Source organism: Monodelphis domestica, chromosome 1 (assembly GCF_027887165.1).
Source record: "Monodelphis domestica isolate mMonDom1 chromosome 1, mMonDom1.pri, whole genome shotgun sequence".
NCBI lineage: Eukaryota > Metazoa > Chordata > Mammalia > Didelphimorphia > Didelphidae > Monodelphis > Monodelphis domestica.
The window spans coordinates 141288482-141302078 of NC_077227.1; the positions used below are offsets into that span (position 1 = coordinate 141288482).

Genomic DNA, 13597 nt, shown 5'->3' on the forward strand with positions numbered 1-13597 from the left:
CTGTCTAGAAAAGAGAAGAACTGTCCCCCTATCATTTTATGGTGATTTCAGTGGTATGCAAGGAGAAAGGAAGAAATGAGGCATGGAAATACATTAAATAAATGTCAAGGGAGTGTGTAATACCAGTACATAGAAAAAAATGAAACAAACCTGCCATGTCTTTTCTTCAATTTATGATCTGCTCTGATCACTAGACCTTTCTTTTCAAACTTCTCTAGAGGCATGGGGAGAGGGGTCACCAAACTCAGACACCAAAATGGCAGTCAGCAGCATTCTACAACCTTGAATTTCAAAAGGAGGATTCTTAATCCAGTGTGTGTGATGGTGGTGGCAGAGGCAGCAGCAGCAGCGGTAGTGGGTGGTGGTGGGGATGGAGAGAGGGAGGGATGCATGTGCTGTGGTGGGAAATAAAATGCTAATTGTGAACCAGCCTGGGCTGTTCTTTATTTGTCAAAGCAAGAAACAGAATTGCATTCTTAAGTGAAGATGATGCAATGATCAATCACAGCCGGACCCATGCTCTGGGGGAGAAAGACTGGCCCTGTTCTCTGGGTTTGTTTACTTCCCATGGGCATTGTTTTCTTGCTTGTGTCAGATAGCTTATTGAGCACAGCTAATCAATGTTTCCGCTGACAAGAAAATTGGAACTGTTATTCAGGAAGCAACATTCAAAGGCAGATTTCCCAGTTAAGTATTCTTTGGTGCTGGGACACATCCCCTTTGAGTAGCCCTGTGAAAATGACCTTAAACTACCTGGGATGCAACAGGGCATAGAACCTAGACCCATTTCAACATAGCCGGTGCCAGGAGCACATCTTTCCACTTGATTTCAGGCTCTTCTCCCTCAGATTCTAGAGCTGATGGAGAAAGGAAAAGATGCAGAACTCTTGCTTCTAGGGATAATCTCTAAGGAATATGGCTAAATCTATCTCTGGAATATTAAGCCTTGAAGACTTGTCTTTCAAGCTTGGGCCCACAGTAAGTCTTGAATGCTTAGGACCAATAGTGAGAGATCCTAGACAGGCAAATTTGATCTGCATAGGGAGCTCTCCCACAAGAAGGCAAGGAAACCTCCTCTGCCAGTTCAAGTCAGCACCTTCTCTGTAGCTTATAAGCACTGGACAGCTGCCTTGAGCACTGAGAAGTTAAATGACTTATCTAGGACAGCCCAGGTTTTTCCTGGCTTCAAGGCAAGTTCTCTAGGCACTACTATGCTACCTCTCTAGAACAATTAAATTAGCGACACGGAAGGCATACGCCATAATAGATCAGAAAATAAACGGGGGAAATTCAGCATAAGAACCAACTTTATTTCAGGAGAAAATTAAAACTGGCCTTACCTGATGAGAAATACCACAAAGGATGGATCAGCTTGTTCTTGGTATTCTCCTTGGAAGGTTGCTATAAATTTTACCTCAAAGCACTGATGTTGAAAGGGACCTTATGTGTATTCTGACACATAATTAAAGAATGCAGTCATATCTTTCTCTTTTTTACAAGCTTCCTCTCCCCTCCCCTCCCCCTCCATATTTTTTACAAGTACTTGCCAGTCTGGCTAGCCAAACAAAACAATAATAGAGTTTCAGGATGACTTGGTTCCCAGGTTAGGCTGGACTGTCTATCCAGTGGATGTCAGTTTGGACCTTCAATCCAACTGAATCTGGTCTTTAAAAATTAAGTCCATCTCCATTAGTGGCAATGCAATGTCCCTGAACAATCTGCAGGGATCTAAAAAACACTATCCACAAGCAGAGGACAAACTGTGGGTGTAAAAACACCAATGAAAAGCAACTGCTTGACTACAGGGGTGGAGGGGATATGACTGAGGAAAGACTCTAAATGAACACTCTAATGCAAATACCAACAACAGGGAAATGGGTTTGAGTCAAGGACACATGTGATACCCAGTGGAATCCCTCGTTGGCTGTGGGAGAGGTGGGGGGGGGAGGAGGAAAAGAAAATGATCTTTGTTTCCAATGAATAATGTTTGTAAATGACCAAATAAAAATTAAAAAAAAATTAAGTCCACATAAGAGTGGAAGAGCAACACCCCTCTCCCCATCATTCCACAAATTCATTCATTCAATAAATAGGTTTGTTGCCACATAATAGAAAACTGGGACTTTTTCTTCGATGTCATGTAACAACCAAACCATACACCTTCAGGAAGCTGGGGAAAGACTCCTTAAATAAATTTAAACTTGTATGGTTCAAAATGGGAAAGGGAAGGAATAAAGAAAACTAGTCCTTGTTTAATGTTAATTTAATGTTATTTTACTCCATGTTATATGGAGTTATGTTAATTTTGTTAATTTTATATAATGTTAATTTTACTCCATGGAAAAAACAAAGTTTGACCATATCATCTCCACGGAGTAATCCAAAGGAGATGCAAAAAGCCCTTACTAGAGGTCAGGCATTGTTTCCAGAGAAAGTTGAAAGTCAGATTTGTACAGGAGAAATAGCTGCCCCTTCTTAAAAGCACACTCCTTTTAGAAGTCCAGGATTAGGGCACTTTCTATTTCTGCTGTCCCCTGTGTCCTCAGGCAAATGCCTATCTCTGAGACTCAGTTTCCTCAATTTTGTAGAAAATAAGATTAGATTAGATGATCTCTAAGGTCCCTTTCAGCTCTAGGATGAGATTATGATAAAATAATCTAGAGAACCCTTATGCAAATCTTTTTCACTGATAAGTAGAAGCTTATTAGTACTTGAATTCCCATTCCTGTGACTTCTGTTCCATGGCACAGAGATATGTTATCAAGTGTACTCACTAGGCATATAATACTCCCCCTTGATCACAGTGCTCAGATGAACAAATCCCGGTAGTTATAGAGGTCCTCTGGTTCCAGGCATGGTCATCTGAAAAATACTGTGGCAACAATTTAAGGGAATAACAACGTCCTTAGGTATAGGGAGAGACAACTTGTCCTTCTGAGGGACAGTATTTAGTTAATTCTACAATCAACAGTAATTGAATTGTTCAGCTATCATTTGTTAAGCACTTAGAATACCTAGCTTCCTTCAAAGCTTCACTGGAGGACTATTACCTGTCTCCCAGAGGAGGCTTTTCCTGATCCCCCTGGTCATTAGGGTCCTTCCTCCCAATTACTTTGTACAGATATTTATTTACAATAGGGATATTCCCTACCTCTCCCTTCCCCTCCATATGAGGAAGGAGTATATTCTAGACATAGATGAATTATGTGAAGCCATAAGGGCAAGAGATGGAGGGTTGATTTCTGCAAACAAGTCATTACAATTTGACAAGAGCATAAAGTATATGGAAGAGGGGGCAGCTGGGTGGCTCAGTGGATTGAGAGTCAGACCTTGAGGTAGGAGGTCCTGGGTTCAAATTTGACCTCAGACACTTTCCATCTGTGTGACCCTGGGCAAGTCACTTAATCCCCATTGCCTAGCCCTTACCACTCTTCTGCCCTGGAGTCAATTGACTCCAAGATGGAAGATAAGGGTTTAAAAAAATAATAAAATAAAGTATATGGAAGAAAAGAGTGTGAAATTAGACAAAGAAGGTAGGCTGAGGCATGCTTGTTAGAGGATTTAAATGCCAGGTTGAATAGTTTATATTTTGTTCTAGAGTTAATAAAAATTCAATTGTTTTTGGAAATTTTTTAAAGTAAGACAGTGTCCTTGTGAGTGGAGAGAAGGGGATGCCTGTGACAGATGGTATGAATGCTAAATCAACAAGCCTTGGTAATTGATTATATGGAGTGGGGTAGAAGACAGGCAAGAGTCAATCATGACTGAGGTTGTAAACTTGAGTGACTGGGACAAAAGTGGAGTCCTCAACTGGAAAAGGGAAGCTTAAGGTGGGGTAGAGGGGTAGAGTTTGAGCAAAGTTGTATTTTTAATATAGTGATATTGAAATACCTCTGGGACATACAGGTGGTAATGTGAGCCGGGGAACTCAGGAGGAAAAAAAATAGATATATAGATTTAGGACTTATCTGCATAAGAATAAATGAACCCTTGGGAGCTGATGAGGTCACCAAAGGAAACATAAGGAGAAGGGAACCCAGGACTAAACTGGAGGATGGAATAGAGATAATGACAATCTAGCAAAGGAAAGTGAGAAGGATAAGCCAGGTAAAAAGAAAGCCAGGAAAAAAAAAACCCATCATTACAGAGTGTGGAAAGGGATATCCAAAAGGAGTGAGGTGGTCAACTGCAATCAGTATTCTTCAGTGAAGTCCTAAGAAGGATGAGAAAGGAGATAAGAGTTCCATAGTTTTAAATTTGTTAAGCAAATTTGTTAAACAAAACTCTTTAAATGGTCATTTGCAAAACCCCAAATTATCTCAGCAGTTACCTAATTTGTTTCTATCTTACAGGAACTCTCCAATTTGGGTCTGGGCAAAGATGTAATGGTTCAGATTCTGCAGCTGCCTGTGACTTACAAGAAAGCAAAGGAGCAAGTGTCCAAAATTTGGGAAACTCTTCAACCTCAAGTAAATTATTGTTTTCTAGGTGACAGCTAATTTCCCACCCTAGCATAAAATGAGGTAGCAGTGTACTTGAAACCTTGGTGTAGAATGCAATCATTCACAGAACTTGGAAACTCCTTGAGGACAGGGACTATTACATTTCTGCTTTTCTTTCTCTAGTATCTAGCATAATACCCAGCACATAGTAAGTGCTTAATACATGTTTATTGAATTTAATTTTGGGAACACTATCAGCGACACCATGAAATTTGGCATGTGGTAGGGGAGTATCCTAGGTTGATCACTCTATATAATAAAATTTGGAAAGCTCTAAGGCAATCCAACTCACCATCATAAAGTTTGATGCCATAAGCTCTACAAATAATAGATTTATAATGATCCTCTAGTGTCTAATTTTTAAGTTTAAGTTGAAATAATGATATGAAAAAATACATTCAAGAGAATTTTCATTTAAGATCATGGAGGAAAAAAGAAAAAAGGAGGAGGAAATTGAAGCATATCCTGCCTAGCATTCAAGAAAAAATGGTAACCTATTGAGGGCAAATGACAATCTAACATATTCAAGAGAAATATTCATATAAGGAAAGCTAGAGAGCTGCCTATGAAGTTAGGACTAGCTGTGTTCCAGTCCTTGACACATGCCAGTTATGTGATTATAGGTAGCTTATTTTACCCCCTCAATGCTCTCAGCAACTCTTTGTAAGTTATAAAGATGATTCAGTGGTTTGTATCAATAAAGACAGTTGTCCACATGGAAGAAATCACAGGTTTAAATCACTACTTTCTCCTCAAAAGAGGAAAAATCTGTGATTTAAAACAAGAGGCAAAACAATATTTTAATTCTTGTAAATGTCTCCATAATAAACCAATTTTGCATCTAAAGCAAGAAGATAAAATTATTGTTTCCTTATGCTAATAGCATGACCTTTTTAGGATAGTACATACATACTTTTCTGTTCTCCTAAGATAGGAGCATCCAAGGCAAGTACAGCACTTGCCTTCTGCTTGTTATATATAGTTCTGCTTATGAACACTTAGGTTCTCTGAGAATACTATTCAGCAAATATCAAGATGGTGAGCTACACTGTTGGGGTAGGAGATAAGAAGAAAATGCTGTCCTCAATTAGGCTGAAATTAGTATCTATATGTGGATCAAGGAGTGGTCCCTTCTTCATTTGTTCAATAACTTCTAATGGTAATTATTTGGAAAGTTAATATTAAAAGAAGAGAAATAAAGAGCAGGAATTTATTGTTTAAAAACCCTAATACATATTAAGGGAAACACACATAAATACGTTTAAAGAGGTGACAACTATTTTTTCAGAGAGGAAAAGTAATCAACTTAGATAAATTCTCAACAAGATTTTATTGGGTTTTTACCAACTTCCATTAATAAAACTTCATAAAAAAAAAAGACTTAAGATTTCACAGAAATGCTAAGCTTTTTTTGTAGGAGTCTACCAAGGGATTTATTCTCAAGCCAAGAGGCAGTCAGTTACATGCTGCCACTAAAGAAAATGTTGAAATATGAAGGGCTTTTAAAATTGAGAATTTGAGCAATTACTTATTTGATTAAAAAACAAAAAAGAATGAGGTAATTATATTTTATGTTTATAGTTGGGTGTAGGAGTGGAAGTACAATACACCATCATGTATCTTGTGAATTTTAGAATAAAACCAAAGCTTCCCTTTGGTGTGCATGGCTGCAATACTCTGGGATCTTTGAGCTTGGGTCTCACACTTACAAGTTTAGAACTTTTGCAATATTTTGTAAACACATCCAGTCTTTAATTTCCTGACACTGACTCTCTTTTTCCCTCCCCTTCTCCCTAAGCAGTTCACTGTTCATGTTGGACTTGCTTCATCTTCCAAAGCAATCATCCTAGAACAGTGTGGACGGAACCAAGGTTACAGAGATGCAGATATTTGTGGGCTTTTACCAGAAGGTAGTGTCTGTCTGCGAGATGGCCCAGATATGATTGAATCTACCATCAACATGAAAGCAGTTTGCAAAAACATCTCTGTCAATGGAATCCAGGTTCTCTTTTCCAGAGATGCAGGAAGGTAAACCTTTTGTAGGTCATTCATGATCAGGTAGGGAATCAGGGAAGAAAATGCTGAATGCCTCCCCTACTTACCTATAAAGGATTTATTTCTTTCATGGTAGAGGAAATAATAGAATAGGAACTGGGCATTTATGATTTTTTTTTTGAAATAGGAAAATCCCTTCTCTGCAATGTATAGTTTTATTACCTATCCCATATAAAAATTAAAAATGAACTGAATGATCTCCTTCTACCACCTTCAGAGCTCTATACTCAATGTTGCTAGTTAGTATTGGTTAAAGTGATCATATTTACAATCTGTGAAGTGATCATAAAAATGGAAGAGAGAATCTACAGGACTAAGAGTAATAGTAATAAGAATAATAGCTAACATTTATATGAGAATAGAGATCAGACTTGGAATCAGAAAGGCCTTGGTTCAAATCTCATCTTTGAGGCATACTGGCCATGTGTTTCTAGCCAAGTCATTTAATCTCAAAAGTGTTTCATGCATAAAGTGGTATTTGAGCTGAGTCTTGAAGGCAACCAAGAAGCAAAGATGAGGGAACAGTATTCCAGGCATGAGAGACAGTGAGCAAAAATCTTGTTTGAAGAATTGCAAATAGGTTCATGTTGCTGTAATATAGAGTACAGGAGAATGAAGGATAAGGAGATTGGAAAGGTAGGAGAAGACCAGGTAATGAAGAGCTTTAAATCCCAAACAATAATTTATATTTGCCCTGGAAGTCATAGGAAGCTATCTGAACTCACTAAGCAAGGGGGTGACAGGGTCACCTTTGCTTTAGAAAAAAAAAAGCAACAACGTTGGACATGATATGGATGGAGAACTGATAAAGGAGATGAAGGAAATAGAATTCTTGTGGATAATGGAAAAATCAAGGAAACAATCATCTTTGTGTGTCGCAGAAGTATATGGGAAAGTAGAACATGGGAACTGAGTAGAATGAGGACCTGGAAAGTCAAGGTATTTGAGAATCAATGTATATGATCAAGTCCCCTAAAATGAGGGCAGGAGATGATGGGGAAGAAGGAAATATTGAGGGTTAGGTTTCCTCATTGAGGAAGGAGAGATAATATTCTAAGGATTGATAATATTTACCAAACTGTGGATAGGTGATAAACTGGGATAACATATGACTCAACATGTTCTTAGTGAACATGTTAGAGGCAGTGGAGAACAAAGAAAATTTCAATTATCCCATTCATTCCCAGTGAGTTGTTTGGTATGAAAGTAAAGCTTAGACTGGAAAGGACAGTGAGGAAGCTGCATCAGCAGGAAGGCACCAGGTTTCAGTGTAAGCATGAAAATGAAAGAAGCAATAAAGGAAGAGGTTCCAAGAGAAAAGGAAGTTTATTCGTTATGGAGCAGGAATTACAAAAGGCACAGTGGAAGGATAGGAAGATCTGGAGTGAAACTTGGGGAGGGAGGACAACATTGATATAGATAGACCTGAAAGAATAGTAGGTATATCATTAGCTCTGGGTTCATAAATACAGAGGTGAGAATAAGGAAATGAAAATATGTTAACCATTAAGAAGTAAGTCCAGGAAGAGTATTAAGGATTAGAGAGGTCCATTGAAGGAGGCCAGAAATTTGGACTGTATAGTTCCTCTCTAGAAATTCAACTTGGTTGCAGATGGTGATGTTTCACCTGAGACTCCAGGAGATCTGTCTCAGAACAGGAAGGAAGTAGAGGGAAGAAATAATAGGCATGTGGCCAAGAGGTAAAGGTGCTTCATTTTCCCTGGAGAAAATGCCCTGGGGGCAGGAAATGGAATAGGTCTGCTAGAGATGGTCTTGGGGCAGATCTCACTAAACAGGAAGGTGGGCAATAAACCCCTGTGTGCTGTGCTTTAGAAAAAGCCCCCTTTGGCAAGCCAAGGAGCACATGGGCAGGAGGAATTTTTGAGCCCTACAATAACCTATTTCCTAATAACCTATCATTAACTTCTTTTTAGAAGAAGCTAAAGTGACTAGCCCAGGGTTAAACCACTAGTGTAATCATGAGAAAAGGAATTTGAACCCAAGTCCTTCTGACTCCAAAGTCAGTGCTTTTTCTACTAAAGTATTATCAATTTTTTCATTGTATTTCTGACATGACTAAGCAAGAGAAGGACTGACTGGTGAACATTTCGTTGGCACGTAATATGTTATAAGCCCTAAAGATTTTTATTTTTGTTCCAACTTATCTTCAAGATGGTGTGGAAAACATTAAGTCATTAAATTATAGACTCTTAAAGGAAAAAGGGACCTTAAAGACCAATGTGTGCCACTCCATCATTCTTCAGAGCAATATTCTAAGGCCCTATTCAGTATAGGCTAGATTAAGTTTTTCCTTAAAAGATACTGAAATCATCATCAAGATTTAATTGGCTCGGGAAACTAATGGCTCCAGCTGTTGACTTAGCTTCCTGATGGGCAAGAAACGAGGAATCAATAACTCTTCTTTTAAACTGATAAAGAAACCAAGGCCCAGAAAAATGTTTTCTGTTCTTTAGAAAGTATCAGCATGGTATGGTAGAATGCTCACTGAACTGTCCCAAAACCTGAGATCTCCTGTCACTGTCACTATCTCCTTTCTGTGTGACACCATAGGCAAAGCCACTGAAGTCCATGAGAAAAGTTTGTTTTGAATCCAGGAACTGGAAAAATTTATTATTTAACTTACATTAACTTGTTTTTAGAGCTATACTGTATGTAGCCCATTCTAAAACCTAACCCCACAGCCTTCCCTCAGATTTCTTCATTTGCCAAACATACAATAGGGAGCTTTAGAAAAGAAAGGCTCTGAGGGTAAAAACCCAGAGGAGTTTGCCCATTTCCTTTTCCTGAGGAAGCTGATTTTGGGGGTGAGGGCTGGTAGGAGATTAGGGAAGGGGAACTGAGCCTTCTCATGTAATTTCAAACCAGAGGAGGGTACAACCCTAGATCAGGGGCTCAGCAAGAAATCAAGCCCAATCCAAATTGAAATCAAATGAGTAATTAGCAGAAGATCTGAAAGGTTTTTTTTTTTAAATGAAGTTTCCTCACCTATAATAGGGAAAGGAAAATCACTAAAGATAAAACATTAATTCATTTGGGTGAAGTTTCCCAGTCTCTGTGTGATCCATGAAAGTCCTATGTGAGAAAGCTGAGGGAATTGCTTCTCCTTTTGCCACCAGGAAATTAAGTCAACAGCTGAAGCTACTAGTATCAATTAAGTCTTGATGATGTTTCAATACCTTTTAGAGAAAAGCTGACCTAGCCTACATGGGCTACTTAGAATATTGCTTCTATCTCAAGCTTCTATGGAACTGCTATGAATTTTGGAGTACAAGGCAGGAAAAAAGCTGGAGCAAGGGATAATATCTCTGTAAAGTAAGATATAGTTTGTATTGGGCTTTGGTGGAAAAACAAGTTTCCAGTCTCTGGCCCACACTCTCACACAAGTTCTTTTCCTCCCCTTCCCCTCCTCCCCCTTTCCCTGCCCCTCTATTCCTGTCTCTCCTTAACCCCAGTGGTGACAAGAGTCCAAAGGGGCTAGGGAAAAACAACTATATTAACTTAAGCAAAAAGAAGCATCAGAGTTATAATTAAGTCCAACACCTCATCTCTTACCAAGAGGAACCTAGCAAGCACCCAACATCCATGACCTAATATCAGTTCTCATACTGGTGCATTTACATTTTTACTATTTAACAAAAACTATTCTTGAAAATACTAGGTATCAGATGAAATTTCTGTTGTTTCCTTGTATATTTCCATCTAGAACAACATCTGGGAACCTCAGACCTTTCACAAATGAAGAAGTGGGAAATGGTTAAAAACTGAGAAAGCAAAATGCTAATGTAACATATTATTAAATTATAGGTATGAACTCATTTGCCATTTTAATCGGACAAGTCACTTCACCTCTTGGGTCTCAGGCTCCTCTTCCATGACATGATCTCAGGTTCTTTTCCTTTTAATATTCTGTCATTCAAGTTGTTCTATGGATCTACTGAACCTAGAAAATGGCAGAACACAACAAGGTCAATAAGGCTCTACTTTTTTGGTACCAGAGGAACATTCCACCCTTGATACTTGGCATTTATCTCCTTCCTGTTCCCTCCTCCTTTGCCACTAGAAATACATTTTAGAGTCCATTGAGTTCATCTCATTGTGGGTGGGTTCTCCCGTCACCCCACATTCTACCTTGGACCAAAATTTATTTTTTCCTGAAAACATTTTTTAAGGGAGTTTCCCACAGACTATTCTTTTGTAGCTTGATCTACAAATAAACAACCTTTTCCCTAACTGATTTTCATGACAATCAAGATTAGTTTAATTCTGACTATGACATTTCTGTGTGGTTACAGATATGTCTGCGATTATACCTACTACTTGTCTCTGCATTATGGAAATGGCTGTGCTGCTTTCATTCATGTCCCTCCATTATCCAATTTGCTAACAGCCAACCTTCTAGGAAGAGCATTGCAAATCATTATCGAAGAGATGTTAAAACAGTTTGGAAAGGCCAGAAAATAAAGCATGACTTGCAGAAAACTGAGAAAATCACTGTTATATGCCAAACCAAAGAAGGAAAGCGTCTTCAAAAAAAATGAATGCTGAAATCCTGCTAAGAGTTGACTAAATCTTTGATTTTAAAAATTGCTTGTAAAATGTTGTTTACAAAGAACAAATTATGAATCAACTCAGTGAAAATACAAAAGGGTGATATTACCTTAAGAAAAAGATGAACACAGTAGAATGCAGAAATTTTACAAGGGATTAACTAGCTTCAAGCACAATTGCTTTTCATATAATAAAATGATATCCAAGTAATTTCTGAGAGATTGCAGAGTGCCCAATCCTGACCACAGATGACAGCAATCCACAGTGTGCATAGGGGAGCAAAGCCCAATAGTGTGTTAAAGCATGTGCTCTTGACTTGCTTATGTAACACAATGGTAACACTCATTGTGATGAGATTGCTAGAATATGGTTGTATTGTCATTAAGGAGAGAGATGGTTTTAACTTCCATTTTCTTCTATGCTGTTGAATTTCTTACTGTACCCCCAACAGAGAACTCACTTGATTTTTGGCTTATCAGAAATCTCTTGAAAAGAATACAGGATTAGGTCTCCTAGTCAGGGGATCTAGGTTCTTGTCTCAATTCTGCCATTACTTAGCTAAATATGACTTCTCTTGGGGGCTCAGTTTTTTCTTCATCTTCATGCTAGGTGGCCTCTACAATCTTTTCCATTCATTTTACAGAAAGGAAGGAATTAAGGAATTATTAAGCACTTATGTGCCAGGCCCTGTACCAAACACTTTACAAATGTTATCTCATTTGACCCTCACAAAAACTCTGGAAAGTAGGTGCTATCATTTCCATTTTACAATAAAAAAAACCAAACATATTGAAGTTAAGTGACTTGCTTAGGGTCTGCAACTGGATTTGAGCTCCTGTTTTCTTAATTAGTTAACAGTAATATTACATGATTATCAATTATGAATGATAGCTATTCTCAGTAACGCAGTGATCCAAGACAAATCCAAAGACTCATGATAAAAAATACTATCTACCTCCAGAGAAGGAACTGATGGAACCTGAATGCAGACCAAAACACACTTAAAAATTTTTTTAAAATATTTTCTTGTTTGTTTTTTTGTCTATTTCCTTCCATACCATGGCTAATATACAAATAGGCTTTGCATGACTACACATGTATAAACCTATATCAAATTGCTTGCCTTCTCAGTGAGGGGAAAAAGCAAGGAGGGAGGGAGAGAATTTGGAATTCAAATTTTTTTAAATGAATGTTTAAAAATATTATATGTATTCGGAGAAAAAAGGAACCATAATTAGGAATTCTGGAGCCTAGGGTGAGCACAACAAAATGTCCTGGGTGGGGACAATGGCCCAGAGAATCATCCCGTGCCCAATGACACTGAGGGGGCCATTAATAGGAGATCCCAGGATGAGGTCAGGGTAAAAGAGACATCTGTTAGTTTTCTATTGCCACTTTAATTACTCTCACAAATAAGTTACTAAATTCAGTTGTTTCTTTTTGCTGGGTAAATTCAGGTGCTCTCAGTGCTGTGGTCTTGAATGCTAAACCAGGAAATCTGGATGGTATTCAGTTAACAATAAGAAATAGTTGAAGTGTTTTGAGCAGAGTAATAGCACAATTTTATGCTTAAGGGTATTTTTAGGGATCAGTGTAGATGAGGAGGAAGAAATGGTAGGTGGAAACCAGACAGCAGGTTGTTGTAGCTATGTAGGTTAGTGGGGAGGATCTGAAGTAACAAGGGTGGTGGGAATATAAGCAAAAAGAAAATAATAGATTAGAACAATATTGATGCATTAGGGTTGACAAGGCTTGGTAACCAATTGGAACATGGGAGATGATGGAGATTAAAGAGGTTTTGGGCATGAAGCTAGAATGATGCTATTGACAGAAATGAGGAAGTCCAAAATAATGTTTTCAGATGATGAGTATTGTTTTAAGATATGGTGACTGTGAAGTATTGCCAGGAAGTCAAGACAGAAATGTCCAGTAGGCTTTTTGGAAACAGGATATCTCTGCTCTCCCTCACCACTAAACTTCTAGAAAGAATAGCCTGCACCTGCTCACTACCCACTTGACTTGTTAATTCATGACCACTCTACTGAATCTGTTCCCTCAAAATTCAGCAATGACCTTTCAGTTGCTAAATTTAAACTCTTTGACCTTTCTGAGAGTATTTCAAACTCTCAACTTCTCTTTTTTTTCCAAGATCAAAACTCCAGCCAACTTGACTCCTCCTCATTTCCTATACCCAGTGTTTGAACACAGAATGTTAGAGTTGGAGAGTTTCTTCTAGATCATTTGGTCCAATGCCCCAACATTTTACGTGTGAGAAAATGGAAGCCCAAATCAGTTGCCAAGTTCTGTTGATTCTGTTATCTAGAATGTATCCCACTCTTTCTCTACTCATACTGCTACTAACCTATAGTAATGGTCTATTGCAAATAGGGTGTATGGGGTTTTCAGAGAGATCTAGCATTTCTGGTGGGAGAGAGCTTGCTGAGCCCTTTTCAGGGCTGCTCATCCACTTT

The 13597-nt window shown here is 38.4% G+C and overlaps 1 protein-coding gene across 1 annotated transcript; it reads left to right on the forward strand.

The window, feature by feature from the left end:
* The first annotated feature begins 222 nt into the window (after nt 1–222).
* On the forward strand, nt 223–11425 carry PGPEP1L (pyroglutamyl-peptidase I like). Its single transcript, XM_056815629.1, has 4 exons — nt 223–351; nt 4353–4469; nt 6304–6530; nt 10871–11425. The coding sequence occupies exons 1-4, from the start codon at nt 223–225 to the stop codon at nt 11037–11039; spliced, it is 642 nt and encodes a 213-aa protein (XP_056671607.1). The 3' UTR covers nt 11040–11425.
* Nucleotides 11426–13597: the final 2172 nt, after the last annotated feature.

Coding starts and splice junctions, on each gene's coding strand:
- PGPEP1L (XM_056815629.1), top strand. CDS start 223: ATGGGGAGAGGGGTCACCAAACTCAGACACCAAAATGGCAGTCAGCAG. Junction 352..4,352: donor CAGAGGCAGCAGCAGCAGCG/GTAGTGGGTGGT, acceptor TCTATCTTACAG/GAACTCTCCAATTTGGGTCT. Junction 6,531..10,870: donor TTTTCCAGAGATGCAGGAAG/GTAAACCTTTTG, acceptor GTGTGGTTACAG/ATATGTCTGCGATTATACCT.